The 17,242-nt window shown below is 43.6% G+C and overlaps 2 gene segments (V, D, J or C); one reads left to right on the top strand and one right to left on the bottom strand.

Moving 5' to 3' along the window:
* Positions 1-2,773: 2,773 nt before the first annotated feature.
* LOC128321079 (immunoglobulin kappa constant-like) lies at positions 2,774-8,831 on the bottom strand. The segment is given in 2 exon segments: positions 2,774-3,229; positions 8,708-8,831. Coding segments are annotated over 2 exon segments (429 nt in total).
* On the top strand, positions 3,965-7,342 carry LOC117599550 (Ig kappa chain V region K29-213-like). The segment is given in 2 exon segments: positions 3,965-4,181; positions 4,280-7,342. Coding segments are annotated over 2 exon segments (420 nt in total).
* Positions 8,832-17,242: the final 8,411 nt, after the last annotated feature.

Here is a 17,242-nt window from a genome sequence, read left to right as displayed (position 1 = left end):
AGGAAAGGTCTGCTCAGCTACCACCTTCCCTACAACCCTCCTACCTTCCCTTAAAGTGTGCTCTTTAAACAGCCAAGTTGCTCAAACAATGCCCCTGGGATTGATGGAATGGCTTAATAAATAAAATACTTTATTTTTAATGGAAAACATATACCTCAGTGGCTGTCAGATTACTTTGACAGATCATCCAAGTGTAACCTTGCTTTGGAAAAACTGGTAGTAGTTTTGTATCCTTACACTAATAAGTACATGAATCAAATTATTTCCTCTGTTAATGCTGAAACAGTACAACAGTCTGTAGATTAAAATATAAACACATTTACCAATAACCTGGTTTTAAATATGGATTAGCTGCTGAAAGCTGCTGTCCTGCCTGACTGCCATCAACCTCACTGCTTCATCTGTCTGAAATAAGCTACAAGAATGGAAATACATCAGTGACACTGCAGGTGCTGTTTCAGGCAAATCCACGGCCACCTGCACGGGCTTTTATAATGTGACGCCCTCGTGCAGGTAATCAGTCTAAACGTGCTGCACCTGGCCGCGTCTCTTTATAATCCACTGAATTCCTCACTCCGTGTGCTGACATAGATCTGTGCCAGGTAACAGAGCAGCTTCACGCTACACTGGTTGGTAATTTGAGGTTTAGAATTAGAGAAGAGAATATTGAGGTTTAGCAAGAAAAGGAACTCAAAATCAGAAGAGTTTATTGAGAAAGGAGAAAAAAGGAATCGTTGGGTAGAGAGAAAACATTGATGGAAAGAAAGGAATACAGAACTAAAGAGAAAGTCCATTAAGGAAGAGATCTAAGAGGAGGCTAGAAAGAGGAATCTGTTTCTGAGATAAATCTTCAGCTTTTAAGCTAGGAAGGAATTGCTCCTTTATCATTTAGTTCCTTTAAGTTCAGCCAATGATAAGGCCATTTTGAGTTGTTCCCTTCCTCACCGCGGTGCTTTTGTGTTGAGCCGTAGGCTCTTGTCTTCCCACATTTCTGATCCTTCACAGTGTAACATAAGCACTACTACCCTCACATCTACTATCCCCAGAGTTAGCTTGGTGGCTAGTGCTACAGCGTGGTGTACTCAAGCTACTCAGTCTGTGCCCCAGCTGAAGCGTTCGGTTTTGGCCGAGCTGTTTGACAGCTAGCGTGCACTTCCTCGTCCTCCCCACTCCCACACTTGGTTCCGCTAAGTGTTATATATTGTCCGCTCGGACAAGCACCCCCTATACGGCACTTTTATACACACGAAGTGGTGAGCCCCGTAGCACCATCACACACAAATATGTTTTAAGTAAAGTTTTATTTGTTGTTATGGAATGGATAAACTATTTCATTCAGGGTTGTACGTCTATATTTATATTTTATCTAAAAAAAATGATTTCTCTAAGGTAAGCCTCTTCTTAGTCTCGTACCCTGCTCATATCACACCTCCTCTGCTCACAGTCTTCTCCTGACTGCAGACTGACTTCTTAACTGAGGTAAAAAGTCAGTAAATTAAAGGTGGAGTTTCTTAATGCATGATGTAACGACAGGTTTGTTGAACTGCTTATCATCCATGTTAACCCATGGGGGAGGAACCCGGAGTACCCTGAGGAAACCCCTGAAGTGCAGGGAGAAAATGCAAACTCCATGCACACAGGGCAGAAGTGGGAATTGACCCCCAGCCCCGGAGGCGTGTGTTTATAATGAATTGTGATGTTTTAATATTGGTTAAGTAAGAAAAATATGAATGGGTCCAGTGATCCACTTTTATGTATTTGTTCTTAGTATTCTTGTTCAATACAAGCAAATTATAAACATTCCTAATATTTAATTAATTAAAAATAATTATTTGTTTGTCATTAAATGTTTCTGTATTTTAACAAATACAATGTGGCTAATCTGGTAAACATTTTATATGACAGATTTTCATATGGTGCTACTTTGTCCATCTCTGCAGTCCATTCCGGAAATGATGCTGTTCCTGCTCTCCTACATCCCCTAAGGATAATTGTCCTGCCTCTTCAGAGCTCTCACATACTCTATCCCATACTTCCTCCTTCAGTGTTCAGTTTAAATCTCTTCCCCACACCCTTTTAAGGGCTGAGAGGGCTTCATTACTGATAGTTTGTGTCAGCATTGTATAATACACTGAGGCTTCCTGACCTTTAGCAAATCCTGCAAACAGTTTGAGGAATTTGAAAGGGAAGCGACTGAAACGGATAAATCTTGAGACTCAGACGAGTAAAACATGAACCATCTACTGACAGCACATGCGATTGTTTGAAATAACGAGTCAAACTTAAGTGGTATCAAATCATTCAGCACTGGGGGGAATAAGATGCCAAGATACAAAGGAAATATACAAATTTTATGCCCTTTGAGTCAACTCACACCTGATGATAATTTTATTATTGAAACTGTAGCACGCTCAGGGCCGTGTCCAGTTCCAGAACCCAGATTACAATGAACCCAGGAGAAGAGGATTGTCACATTTTAAAACTATTCTAACTATGGCTCATTGTTAGCAGAGAGAGAGAGAGAGAGAGAGAGAGAGAGAGAGAGAGACTGAAACAGAGAGAGAGAGAGAGAGCAGTGAGGTGTAAGTGAGATTTGCATTAGCAGGACGGAATAGTTTAATTTCTCCCAGAATAGAGCAGAAACTTCACCAGATGTTCAACTTCCTTCAGTCAAACTCACTGAAGCACAACACACAGCACTGAATCTACAGCTAATCACACTCTCTCATCACACTGATCATCACTATTAACTCTAATAAAAGAACAGACAACGTCCAAAATTCAGATTTATTTCAGCAGAAACTACAGGAAGAGCAACAGGACAGTGAACAGAGTAAAGACAGAAATGTAAGCATTGTGTAGAATTGAAACTCTATTGTACATGGATCAGAAGCAGCTCTATGTTAAACTCTATCTTGGATCCACTAGCCTTCACACTGACTCTTTCTGAACGTGACTGGATGATTGCCGTTGTTATGGGAGACCTTACAGCTGAACTCCTCCCCCTTTTCCCAGAGGTCTTTGCTGAGGGTCAGGGTGCTGCTGCGGCTGTAACGGCCGTTCTTCTCTTCTTCTGCGCTGGTCAGAACCCCGTTCTTCACCTCTGAGCCGTCCACTGTCCAGCTAACCAGCGCCCCCTGTGGAGAGTAGCCAGACAGCAGGCAGAGCAGCGAGGCCGATCCCTCAGACAGCTGCAGAGGGGACGGAGAGAGCAGAGACACGGAGGGAGCTGCGGGACCCGCTGGAGAGGAGAAACACACACATCATACACACGTCATTCACACGCAATTAGAAATGATTATGAAATATTTCTGTAACTTTGTGGAACTGACTGATCTTACAGAGTAATTAAGTCTAATAAAGTCTGACTTCATGACTGAGTTTCACTGAGTACTTTATTATTTGACATCAGTTTCAGTTCATAGACAAAACAAACAAGTTCCACACTGTAATTTATCTGAGAAAAATCATTTTTCATAACAAGTTTTATTACTTTATAGTTCAAACCTTCAGCATATTTAACTGCACTAAATACAAGTGTAGCTGATTACAGAAATATTAATTGTTTAACACACACACAGTAGCTTTCATCTGGATTTTACAGAGTAACTATATTTATTAAATGTTTATTATAGAGTAACTGCAGAGTTATTGCATGTCGAATATATAGCAAGTGTGTAATTATTACATATTTGACAAAAATAATTGTATATTTGTTGAATGTTCAAGAACATTGATATGGGATCTGTTCTGATACTGAAATGTATTCCTCATCAGAGCATAATAATACACAATAAAAATCAATTAAAAACATAAATAATCTGTTTAGATTAAGTTTATTTATTCATGTAATTAGTAATGAACTAAATGGATTTTGTTTTAAAAGAAGAAAACACACTTACTGTTCACGATGAGTTTGGTGCCTCCACCAAAAGTGCACCACAGTGATACATTCTAATTAAACCATCGTACAAAAACCTCTATCACACTGCAGTGCACACACACACACACACACACACACACACTTTGCATTGGCAGTCCATGCTTCAGTGCTCTGCGAGTGTTTATAGCCCTGTGACTTTAACACTTCATGACTGAGAGCTGCTGCTCAGCAACTTCACCCACAGCAACCATGACTTTGATCAGCGTCTTCATCTGCACACTGGCCCTCTGGACTCAAGGTGAGACTTTAACATCAACTCACAGCCTCACACACTTCATTTCATACTAATTCTACACCACATTACAGCATACAAACACAATCTATGTTTCTCTTCAGGATCCAGAGGTCAGGTGACTGTGACTCAGACTCCTTCAGTGCAAACTGTTGTTCCAGGAAACACAGTCACCATCAACTGTAGAACCAGTAGCAGTGTGTATAATGGTAACTACCTAGCCTGGTACCTGCAGAAACCTGGAGAAGTTCCTAAACTCCTGATCTACAGTGCTACTAGCTTACAGTCAGGGACTCCAGCTCGTTTCAGAGGCAGTGGATCTAATACTGACTTCACTCTAACCATCAGTGGAGTCCAGACTGAAGATGCAGGAGATTACTACTGTCAGAGTGTACATTCTATCAGTAGTAGCAGGGTGTTCACACAGTGTTAGAGCGTGGTACAAAAACCTCGGTCAGTGAGAGTGCACAGAGAAGCACTGCTGCAGCTGGGAGCGACTGCAGGTGCTGAGGGGGAGGATGTGATACAGCACAATGACACACACTGTGGACGAGAGAAAACACACCACACTAACTCACTCACATCTTTATCCCATTTGAAACAATTAAGAAAGTATTTATTATGTATTTTTATATTTATTTTCCTGAATATATGATTTACCAAAAGAGTTCTTTATATTATTTTTTATAATTTTTACATGTATTTTAATATTACTTTATATTATTATTATATTAGAGTTAATATTTTACTATATTCTACTATATTAATGATAATATTCCTTAAATAGATCCACATTATGGAGCTGAGACTGACATTTAACTGAACAATTCTTTACTTATTAACAAACCATTCGATAATGATTAATTCAGTCTAGCATTCTCAAATCAGCATAAATCAGAGAATTATGTAAAAGCATGACAAAATTTATAAATTAATATAATAAACAAACATTAAATTTCTAAAAGCTGTAAAATCTAACAAATAAATAAATAAATAGATAAATAAATAAACAAACAAACATGCCAGTGTTTTTGCCACCTTTATCCTCCATATTTGATTATGGATATGATCAGACTTACCAAGATCATCAAACTTCTCTGCAAACACAATCAGGTTTGCACACTAGCTTAGTACAGCAACACATATTGAAAATACCCATGTTACCTTACAACATTCCTTACGACTTGCAAAGCTGATTGTGTTTGCAGAGAAGTTAGGCCAGTAGTTCCTGACCGGTTCCTAAACTTTTTGGTAAACGACCCCAAATGGCCTTTATGAATTTTCTGCAATCCCAAACCTTCACCACCTACATTTTTTAAATTCCAGATTTACAATTTGGGACTACAGGAAAATTTGAACATATTATTATATCAGTTACATTTGGGTAAAGTAAGTGAATAAAAACCAATGGAATATTCCTTGCACTGGTTTACCAGTCTAGTGGGAGGAGTGAACTTGCATGTCTTGACACAGCTTTTTAAAAAGTCAGGAGGTGTGTTTGAAAGGGTGCATCTCTTTCCACTGTCACATACATATAGAGGGAATAAAACACAATGGGCATGTTGACATAGGAAAATAATCCACGGTGGGGTGGTGTGATACGACTCGTCATGAAGCAGAGGAGCCTGGTTTATACTTGACACATGACTTTGTGTGCGCGTGCAGAAGCAGCAGAAACACGAGCGACATTGTTTACACACTCGCCTGTGTATCTTATGTAGGGTGAATATGGCTAAAGTGGCACAAAGTGTAAAGTGTATTAAGCTTGAACCTCTGTATCTTACTGTGTATACACGTCACTGATCTAACTTCCTTACTGAGTTCATGCTTGGGAAGTAAAGGCTTAAATTAATCAAGCACTGTGTCTGTGATGTCCCTTTCAGCAGAGTGACATACATCATTTCAAAACTAGGAGATTCATGGGAATCAACGTAACAATCAATGCTGCAGACAGAGAGGAGGCGGGTCGAACCCCCAGGTAACGATGATGATTCTCACCTGTGTGTGATTACTGCCAGTCTACTCATGTGTGCTTTGTTTGTCTGTGGTGATCCAGAGAGAAAGAAACAGAAAGAGACACACACACACGCACACACACACGCACACCGGGTTCTTCAACTACTAATGGGAATATTCTTCTTATCATCATAATGCATAACAGTTGAAGTGTACTCTAGAATCAAATAATAAAAAACAAGAAAAGACAGTGGGAGATATGAGAAAACAGACAGGGAAGAAAAGTGCAGTGAGAAAGAGAAGTTTAAATCAGTGAAGTGAGAGGAGGAGTGGAGCTGTAGAAAACAGGAGGACGAGAGAGGAATAACATCTTAGGATGATAGTGAGAGCATGGAATGTCTAAACCATCCTACAGAGGAGGGTCAAGGGCTGTGATAAATATTTCACACCTGTATGACATAAAAAGATTTTTTTTAAATATTCATGCAGACTACAAGCAAAATAATGCTGAAATCTATGTACATGAAATTCCAACCATCACTCCTGATTTTTAGGGTAAAGAAATTAAGTGTCCCCCTTTGACAGTGTCACATGAAAAAGCAGAGGCTCCAATAAGCAGAGACTCTAAGAGGTACCATTTTACCTGTGTTTGGGATTTCTAAATTTTTGCTTCTGAATAGTGTAAGAGAGATGTTAAGCTGTGTATGAAGGTGTAACGCGCGTAGTTTCTATATGCAAGCTTCACAGTTCGTACCGAGCGCTGGCTCGTGGGTTCTTGGCTTTGTTGCAAGGAGGACACCGACAGGGAGCTCGGGAGATCATAACACTTGATTTATTAAACATAAGGAGGTGAACATCATGAATTAGCCACATCCGATTACACAGTGCACGTCATCTCTCTCTCTCTACGCTCCCACCACTGCGCGCAAAACCATTCTCTCCCGCGATCCTAATCGCAGGTCTCTGCTCTCACGATCTTATTTAAAGTTACAGAACATTAATTTTAACCTTAAATTTCACTCCCTACAAAGGTATAATGTTAGATCATATGACACTGGGATGATGGTTAAAAAAAAATGTCAGAAAATGTAATATTTTCAAAAGCGTCTCCCTTTAGCTATAGACTTGTTTACTTCCGGGTCACTAGGGGTGTCACTGAGGCATTTTGTGGGTCAATCTGTGTAAACATGGCATCGCAAACACAAAGGAAAGAGAAAGTGAGATATAATGACACTTTATATGATGTTTCAAAGGCAAGATACTTAATAAAACTAGTTAACTAGCATTAATAGGTGGAAAAGACCCATATGAAGACACTGCTATGAAGGACTGGTCAACTGATATGGAATCTTTCCCACTGTTGACACACCCAGACATCATGAATCTCCTGGTAAATGGGAAAAATGCTTATACCTTGGAACAAATGAAAGCATACAAGTCACTCGAATCATAAAATGAGTTTATTTGTGGATTGGTTAGAGATGTTCAACACACAGAACTTAACAACTGACATTTCTTCATCTCCTTACTGCTAAGGTTTTTTTATTTATTCATCTTATAAAAATGTAACTTTGCACCTCAAATGCTGAATGTACTGTATATTATATGAATAAAAGCTACACTTTACTCTATGAACATTCTTGTTGTAAGCTTCTTTAAGAACTGTTTTAAACTGCTTGGTTTGGGAAAAATCATAAACTTCCCTTGTAACAGGTGAATTACACTTGCCTTGTAAGTTTAAGTAGTTATGTCTAGGCCCAAGTGAAACAGCGCTGTTTGATCCCTCAGATATGATATTTGATGAATTTGTGCAGGTTTTTCACAATACAATGTAGTTAATTCATCTGTAGTCAAATAATTAAAACTGCTGAAAATGTACACAGTGTAAAAACATTGATATGTACTTCACTTAAGTTATGTATGTAATTTATATACATTAATCTAAATCCTTGGATTATTACTCAGGCCACTGTGTAAAATGAACAATGTACAGGTATTGAATGGTATTACAGATTCACACGAGCTCGTCTTCAGTAAACATGACACAGTTGCATGAGAAAAGAACATGAACACAAAAGTAAAGCCACTCGTAAAATGTAGATCATGTTCAAACTTCTGTTAGTCTGTGCTACTATAAAAGGACAATGTGTTGGTAAAACTCAACTTATCCTGAGCCACTCAAGTGCAAAATGTAGGTGAGGCTGACCCTTAACATACAGTACAGTGATGGTGATTTTTAAATTCTCCTCTCTCCCTGGTGGAGGTGAATACTTAATGGTGAAGGAATATGTACACCATCGGCCAGGCCTTAACAGTTCTGGTTGGAAACACAATGTTGTAATCAGCAAAACCAGAATAACTACCACCTTTCCTGCAATTAACCAAACATATTGTGTATATACATTTATACAGTATATAATGAAATATTTTCATAAACATTATGATGAAGCAAAGGGGAGACTCCACCAAGTAGAGTGGAGAAATTACAGTTCTCCATAGTTGTACTGTATGTAATTACATGTATGCATCACTGACTATCTTTACAATCAGTGGACTGTCACTTGTGAATAGACAACATACAAGTTCATGCTCAATTAACAAGTTTGTCAGTGAACCTGACACAGTTGCGATTTTATCTACCACAGGGATCTCTCTATTAGCAAAAGTTAACAGAAGAAACAGAAGAAAGTTAATCGGCATGGTGCCTGACAGAATCTGTATTTATTTCAAATAAGTCCTATCACAAGTTCTACGTGAATACGAACATGTGCTATTTTTCTTGTGTTCTCTACACAGTACGCTGAAAGCTAAATCCAACACTATCACTGATATCAAAACCTCTGTCAGCTAAAACTGTCACGATTGCACTTCTGGGTCAGCGGCCATTTTGGGAGAAATGCTTCCTGTGGCAGCCATTTTGTGTCCCGGCACTATAAAAGGACTCTAAGAACATGTGCTCATGTCTTCTCTGTTTACCTTGCATATTAGAGTTGCTATCCCGCCTGTTTTTTCGTCTGTTCTCCCGGTTTTTACCCTGCCTGTTGCCTGTTTTTGTGTAAGTCTGCTTTGTACTGCTGTTGTTTGTTGTTTGCTGGATTTGACCATTCATACTGTTCTCGACCTGGATTTCAGCCTGCCCTTTGGATTAGTTTGTGGACTTTAACCAGCTGGTGAACTGTGCTTTCCTTTTGGAATTAACCCTTATATGGACACTGTGCTTGCTACCAGTAAGTGTGAACTGTTTTTTTATTTTGAGCTCATTGTCCTTCCACTCACTGCTCTACTGCTGTTGCGCACGCCCCTACCTTTTGTTTTGGAGAACTGCTTAAATTCATTGAAGACTTTCAAACTAGTACTCCTGTCCATGTCCTGCATTTGGGTCCAACTCAGTCACTCTGACAGTACCATCTGGCAAGACATGGACCCAGCAGGCACACAGAATTTACAGGACCTGCTGCATTCACTGTCTATCACCACTTCTGCCCGGGAACTTCATAACGTGTTCGACACTACCCCTTCCAAGAGCAAGGCCTCGCTGGCTTTGTTTGAGATGGTGCAAGGGGATTGCCCGGTCACAGAGTATGCAGTGGACTTCAGAATGGTGACGGCAGACAGCGAGTGGAACCTGGCGGTGCTCTACGACACCTTCTATAGAGGCCTCTCGGTGGATGTCAAGGATGAGCTCGCTGCCTGAGAGCTGCCCAAACACCTCAACGGCCTCGTCAACCTGGCCACACGAATTGACCACTGACTCAAAGAATGTCGCCACGAGAGACCATGCAGGGCGAGTCAGCACACCCAGACTCAAGCGGCCATCCAGACTCCCTCTGACATGGCATCTCCATCCCCATCACCCAAACCCATGCAGATTGGCCTGGCCTTCTGCTGGCCTGTGTCTCTACTGCAGTGGCCCAGGACATGTGGTTCGGACCTGCCCGGGAAAAGAGAAGGCTCGGCACTGAAGGAGAGTCCAGTGGTGAGCCGGCCCATTCCTGCACCCTCCAGACCCCTGCCAAAGGCACAGATTTGGGTGGGCGACCAAGACCACCATTTGGCCATTTGACTCTGGTGCCGACTCTGAATTCATGGAAGAGGAGCTGGCCGGGTGACTAGAACTTGAGATGGAGTCTTTCTCTTCTGCCTTCCTGGTTCAGGTGCTAGACGGCCATGTCCTCCACTGAGCCCGACACCGGACGAAGCCGCTGCAAGTCATCGTGTCGCCACACCACTGTGAATGGCTATCATTCTACATAATCCTGTCTCCCCAAGCCCTGATCACCTTTGGTTACACCTGGTTAAGCAAGCACAACCCCCGTGTGTACTGGATAAGTGGGAGAATATTGGACTGGGGGACCTACTGTCACACTAGTTGCCTCGGTTCCTTGTTTCTGGCCCGAGCTCCTGCCAAGGAGGATCCAGCGCCAGAACTCAGTTCTATTCTGCCAGCTTATCATGACCTGGGACTTGTCAAGGCCAAGGTATCTTGGTTGCCCCCACACCAACCCTACGACTGTGCAATTGAGCTCCTACCTGGAATCATGCCGCCACGTGGTCGGCTTTATCATCCACTGGTCCCGAGCGGGAGGCCATGGTGACCTACATACAGGAGTCCCTTGCTGCAGGCATTATCCGCCCCTTCACCTCACCTGCCGGCGCTGGCTTTTTCTTTGTTGAGAAGAAGGACAAGTCGCTCCGCCCATGCATTGACTATCATGGCTTCAACGCCATGACAATATAGAACCAGTATCCCCTACATCCGATGGCCTCCACTTTCGAACTTCTCCAGGGAGCCTCCATATTCATCAAGCTCGACGTCAGAAATGCCTATCATCTAGTTTGTATCCGAAAGGGGCACGAATGGAAGATGGCGTTAAACACCCCAACGGGGCACTACAAATACTTGGTGATGCCGTTCGGCCTGACCAACGCTCCCACGGTCTTCCAAGCCCCGGTCAACGATGTTCTCCGGGATATGCTCAACATGTTTGTCTTTGTGTACCTCAACGACATCCTGATCTTCTCCCGCTCCATGGAGGAACACGAGCGCCACGTCCGGGCCGTCTTTCAAAGGCTCCTGCAGAACCATCTGTATGTGAAACCTCCTTTCCTGGAGGTCGACCAAGGACAACTGCCTGCATCCCTGTGCCTTCTCTCACCGCCTCTCCCCGGCCTAGCGGAACTACGCAGCAGGTGAACGGGAGCTCCTTGCCGTCAACCTGGTCCTTGAGGAATGGCTGCATTGGTTGGAGGGCTCCAAGCAGCCGTTCATCATCTGGACGGACCATAAGAACCTCGAGTACCTCCGGGCCGCCAAGAGACTGGATCCCACACAGGCCTGTTGCCCACTCTTCTTCGGACGCTTCAACTTTTCACTATCGTATCACCCAGGCTCGAAGAATGGCAAGCCCAACACCCTCTTATAGAGGAACGAATCCTCCTGTCCTCCATCCTGGTACGAACTCACTGGCTGGACATTGAAAGGAAGGTGCAGCAGGCTGCTGCCAACCAGTCCATCCCGGAGGGTTGCCCTGAGAGTAAGCTCTTTGTCCCCGATCACATGCGTTCTCAAGTCCTGCAATGGACCCACGCTGCCAGGTTGATCTGCCATCCTGGCACCGCCCATACTCAAGCCCTGGTCCAGCAACACATCTGGTGGCCCACGCTGAGGAGGTACATTCGGGAGTTCATAACCGCCTGTCCCGTCTGTGCCCAGCAGAAGTTCTCCAATGCCCTGCCGGCTGGGTTCCTCCGACCTCTGCCTGCACCCAAGAGGCCCTGGTCTTGCCTAGCCATGGACTTCATCACGGGCTTACCTCGATCCACAGAAAACACTGCCATACTCACCGTGGTGGACTGGTTCTTGAAGTTGGCGCACTTCATTCCCCTGCCCAAGCTGCCCTCAGCCAAGGAGACAGCCCAGCTCTTGGTTCAGCATGTCGTCCGTCTCCACAGCCTACCGCGCAGCATCGTGTCTGATCGGGGACCCCAGTTCACCTCACTCTCCTGGAAAGAGTTCTGCCAGCTTCTGGGGATGTCAATTATCTATCATCCGGCTTCCACCCTCAGACCAATGGCCATACAGAGCGTTTGAACCAGGAACACGAGACTGGTCTATGCATCCTGTGCTCCTAGGAACCTGCATCTTGGTCCTCGAACCTGGTCTGGGTGGAGTACGCACACAACTCTCTGCCGTCAGCCGCCATGGGTCTCTCACCCTTCCAAGCGGCCTACAGGTACCAGCCTCCCCTGTTCACTACTCAGGAGTTACACGGTCGGCTTTATCATCTCACTGGTCCTGAGCAGGAGGCCATGGTGACCTACATACAGAAGTCCCTTGCTGTAGGCATTGTCCACCCGTCCACCTCACCTGCCGGCGCTGGCTTGTTCTTTGTTGAGAAGAAGAACAAGTCGCTCCACCCATGTGTTGATTATCGTGGACTCAACGCCATCACAAAGAACCTGCATCCCCTACTCCTGATGGCCTCCACATTCTCCTGGGAGCCACTATACTCACCAAGATCGACCTCAGAACTGCCTATCATCTGGTTCGTATCCGAGAGGGGGACAAATGGAAGACGGCATTCAACACCCCAATTGAGCAGTACGAATACTTGGTGATGCCGTTCAGCCTGACCAATGCTCCCGCGGTCTTCCAAGCCCTGGTCAACGACGTCCTCCGGGATATGCTCAGATTGTTTGTCTTTGTGTACCTTGACGACATCCTGGTCTTCTCCCGCTCCTTGGAGGAACACGAGCGGAACTACGCTGCGATTGAACGGGAGCTCCTCACCATCAAGATGGTCCGTTAGGATTGGGAGCATTGGTTGGAGGGCTCCGAGCAGCTGTTCATCGTCTGGACGGACCATAAGAACCTCAAGTACCTCCGGTCGGCCAAGGTACTGAACCCCAGACAGGCCTGTTGGCCACTCTTCTTCGGGCGCTTCAGCTTTTCACTATCGTATCACCCTGGCTCAAAGAATGGCAAGCCCAATGCCCTCTCACGCCAGTTCACGCCCCCAGGAGAAGAACCCATAGAGGAACGAATCCTCCCATCCTCCATCCTGGTATGAGCTCTCCAGCAGGACATTGAAAGGAAGGTGCAGCAGACCGCTGCCAACCAGTCCATCCTGGAGCGTTGCCCTGATAGTAAGCTCTTCATCCCTGATCACATGCGTTCTCAAGTCCTGCAATGGTCCCACACATCCAGGTTGTTCTGCCATCCTGGCACCACCCGTACTCAAGCCCTGGTCCAGCAACGCTTCTGGTGGCCCACGCTGAGGAGGGACGTTCGGGAGTTCGGCTGCTCGGGTTCCTTCGACCTCGACCTGCACCCAAGAGGCCCTGGTCTTGCCTGGCTATGGACTTCGTCACGGGGTTACCTCGATCCGCAGGAAACACCGCCATACTCACCGTGGTGGACCGGTTCTCAAAGCTGGCGCACTTCATTCCCCTGCCCAAGCTGCCCTCAGCCAAGGAGACAGCCCAGCTCTTGGTTCAGCATGTCTTCTGTCTCCACGGCCTACCGCGCAGCATCGTGTCTGATCTGGGACCCCAGTTAACCTCAATCTTCTGGAAAGAGCTCTTCCCTGCTTCTGGGGATCTCAATTAGCCTATCATCTGGCTTCCACCCTCAGACCAATGGCCAGACAGAGCGTTTGAACCAGGAACTCGAGACCAGTCTACGCATCCTGTGCTCCCAGGAACCTGCATCTTGGTCCTCGAACCTGGTCTGGGTGGAGTACGAACACAATTCCCTGCCATCAGCTGCCTACGGGTACCAGCCTCCCCTGTTCACTACTCAGGAGTTAGAGGCCTCCGTTCTGTCAGCCCTGGCCTTTGTGAAGCGGTGTTGCCGCACCTGGAGGAGAGCTCGCCTCGCCCTGCTAAGAAGCTCCAGGAGTTACGTCAGGTGGGCTAACCTCAAACGGCGCAGCACTCCACCCTACCACGTTGGCCAGAGAGTGTGGCTGGCCACCAAAGACCTGCCTGTCAAGATGGCCTGCCGGAAGCTGTCCCCCCACTTTGTGGGACCCTTCCCAATATCCAAGGTGCTCAACCCAGTGGCTGTACATCTGAAGCTCCCCAGAGCCCTGCGGATCCACCCGACCTTCCACGTGTCCAAGCTCAAGCCCGTCCAATCCTGCTCATTAGTGTCCCGGCACTATAAAAGGACTCTAAGAACGTGTGCTCATCGCCAGATGGTCTTCTCTGTTTACCTTGCGTATTAGAGTTGCTATCCCACCTGTTTTTTCGTCTGTTCTCCCGGTTTTGACCCTGCCTGTTCCCTGTATTTGTGTAAGTCTGCTTTATTCTGCTGTTGTTTGTTGTTTGCTAGATTTGACCATTCGGACTGTTCTCAACCTGGATTTCAGCCTGCCCTTTGGATTAGTTTGTTTCAGATTTTGCTTAGTGGTCTTTAACCAGCTGGTGAGCTGTGCTTTCCTTTTGGAATTAAGCCTAGTATGGACTTTGTGCTTGCTACCAGTGAGTGTGAACTGTTTTTTTTTTTCATATCAAAGCTCATTGTCTTTCCATTCCCTGCTCTACTGCCGTTGCACACACCCCTACCATTTGTTTTGGAGAACTGCTTAAATTCATTAAAGACTTTCAAACTAGTACTCCTGTCCATGTCCTGCATTTGGGTCCAACTCAGACAGTCTGACAAAAACAATTGTAAACCACTCAATATTTCTGTTTTTATTTTTTTTATGGTTGTTCATAAAATGGTTTAATGTATTGGAGTGTGTTTCATGCATACGTTAAAACTGGAATGTTGTATGTGATTGTGTTCTCAACTTGTTTCAAATTAACCAATAAGATGTTTCAGTTTGGGTTAATTGGAATGTCATCACCCAGGTGAGGGAGGCTCCGCAGGGAGTAAAAAAAAAAATGGGAGAGCGCGCAAAGGTGGTGGTTGAGCACGCAGGGCTTATTCCGTTAACTGCTGAGAAAAAGGAAGAAAAACTGAGTTATTCATGGTTAGGACTATTTTTGGTGACTGTACCGAGGTCTGGGACAATACTCAGCGCATCATGTTATTGCTAAGTGAGTGTGTTTTTGGATTAAAACTGTTGGACATTCAAGGTTAACATTGTGTCAGATGAAGGGAACTTTCTTACTTTGTCTTAGCAAAGTCAACTTTTATGGCTTTAGTGCCAAGAAGTTCAGTAAAGGAAACGGATAGGCATTCGTTTCCTACAAGGGACACTGATGGGGTGCCGTCTGCCAGAGAGAAGCCTCGGGAGGCTAGACTAGGCTTTCGGCTAGTCGGACTCCCTGCTGCACCGCATCTGCCATTTTCTTGTTCACGACTCATCCCTACTCTGGATGATCATTCCTGGTTTTCCTCACCCTGGGTGTGTTCAGAGGATCAGCGCTTGGACAGAGTTCTAGATTGCGTGAGTAATCATTCGGTTCTGAGAAGTGATAAACACTTAATACCCGATTGTATTGATGAATCGTATGTGCACCAACGCATATGGGCCCCAACGCAAATCCAAGATCTTGGTTCATGAACATTTCATAATTAATCAGAGGGTGAACATTTAGTTACTGAGCATCTGAACCATTTGATTGTTGAGGTACATAAGATGAGCTTGTTATTGTTAATGCCTTAGTGAGCCAAATCTGTTTTTTTTAATTGACTTCTTTTACCATTTTTGAATCTTTTGAATTCTTTATTTCTATTCTTTCCCCCCCCTTTCCTTGTTTCTTATTTTATTTTTTTCTGTAGAAGACAACAGGAGGTTTAAGTATTTTATTGTTTTGTTTAATCTAAAAGCAAATATTTATTTAGTTTGGATAAGTTTAATTAAGTTAAAAATAAATATTTGTTCTCCTTTTACTTGCTACCTCGTGCTCATGAGTGAATTTTTTTTTGTCACCTGGTAAAAGTTTGTCGAGGAAACCACAGTTTTCAGTAATGAATGTAGCACTTGTTCAACCTCCGCAGTCAGCCGACAAAAAAGAAATACAGCCTTGAGGTGTTAAGCACATTACATACTTTACATTATTGCTGTGTTTATGAGAGGACCAGGTCTGAGCATGTGCAAATAAATTTGATGTTCTTTCAATAAAGATTTCAAACCAATCAATTATGAATGCAAACTTCAGTTCAAAGTTTCTGTGAAAATCCACTGGCATTGTCTTACTCACTTCTTCCCTCACTGGCCAGGAGATTAAATCTTCATTCTTATACACATTACATCCAAATTATCCTTGATATAGTTGATGTACCAGCATTAAATCTCTATGCAGTGTCCTGAATTGGGAAATTCAGCCTCAACTGCATAAGCACAATAATAGATTTCTGGAATTTATTAAGTTCATGTAGTTTGTGCTGTGATCTGTCAAATGGTTGTGTCTTTTATAAAAGGTTTTTTAACCTGTGTTTAATCTTACACAGAATTATTTTTATTAGTTTTCATACATTCAATGATTGCATTTATTTTTAATTAAAAATAAATTATTTGTATTTATTTGTATTTAAAATTTATTTTATGGATTTTTACTCTTTGTTCCACATGGTAAATAAAAGGGATCAATAAGAAGACTTCAGTTAGTCTCTTCTACTCTTCCACTTCTCCTGCACTGGTGCAGATTCATATCTCCTAATAAACTGCCAGAACAGAATCATTTCAATTATAAAAGAAACAGTGGCCCTAAAAGTGAACCTTGTGGAACACCATGTTTGTAGCCTGTAATCCAGCTGGACCCGAAAGGAAAATGTGGTTCAGACAGAAATAATTTAAACCAACTAATAACTGTGTTTCTACAAGAGTTTTAACATACAGTCAGGTAGAATTTCATGATGCCTGTGTCAGTGTTATCATTAAGTCAGAATAAGGTTCATGATATGGTTTATGAAAAGATAATTTCTTGTTAAATATATATATGTATATATAGAGAGAGAGAGCAGTGAGGTGTAAGTGAGATTTGCATTAACAGGACTGAATAGTTTCATTTCTCCCAGAATAGAGCAGAAACTTCACCAGATGTTCAACTTCCTTCAGTCAAACTCACTGAAGCACAACACACAGCACTGAATCTACAGCTAATCACACTCTCTCGTCACACTGATCATCACTATTAACTCTAATAAAAGAACAGAC

The sequence above is a fragment of the Pangasianodon hypophthalmus genome, chromosome 18 (genome assembly GCF_027358585.1).
Source record: "Pangasianodon hypophthalmus isolate fPanHyp1 chromosome 18, fPanHyp1.pri, whole genome shotgun sequence".
Classification (NCBI taxonomy): Eukaryota; Metazoa; Chordata; class Actinopteri; order Siluriformes; family Pangasiidae; genus Pangasianodon; species Pangasianodon hypophthalmus.
This window is presented reverse-complemented; position numbering and strand designations above follow the sequence as displayed.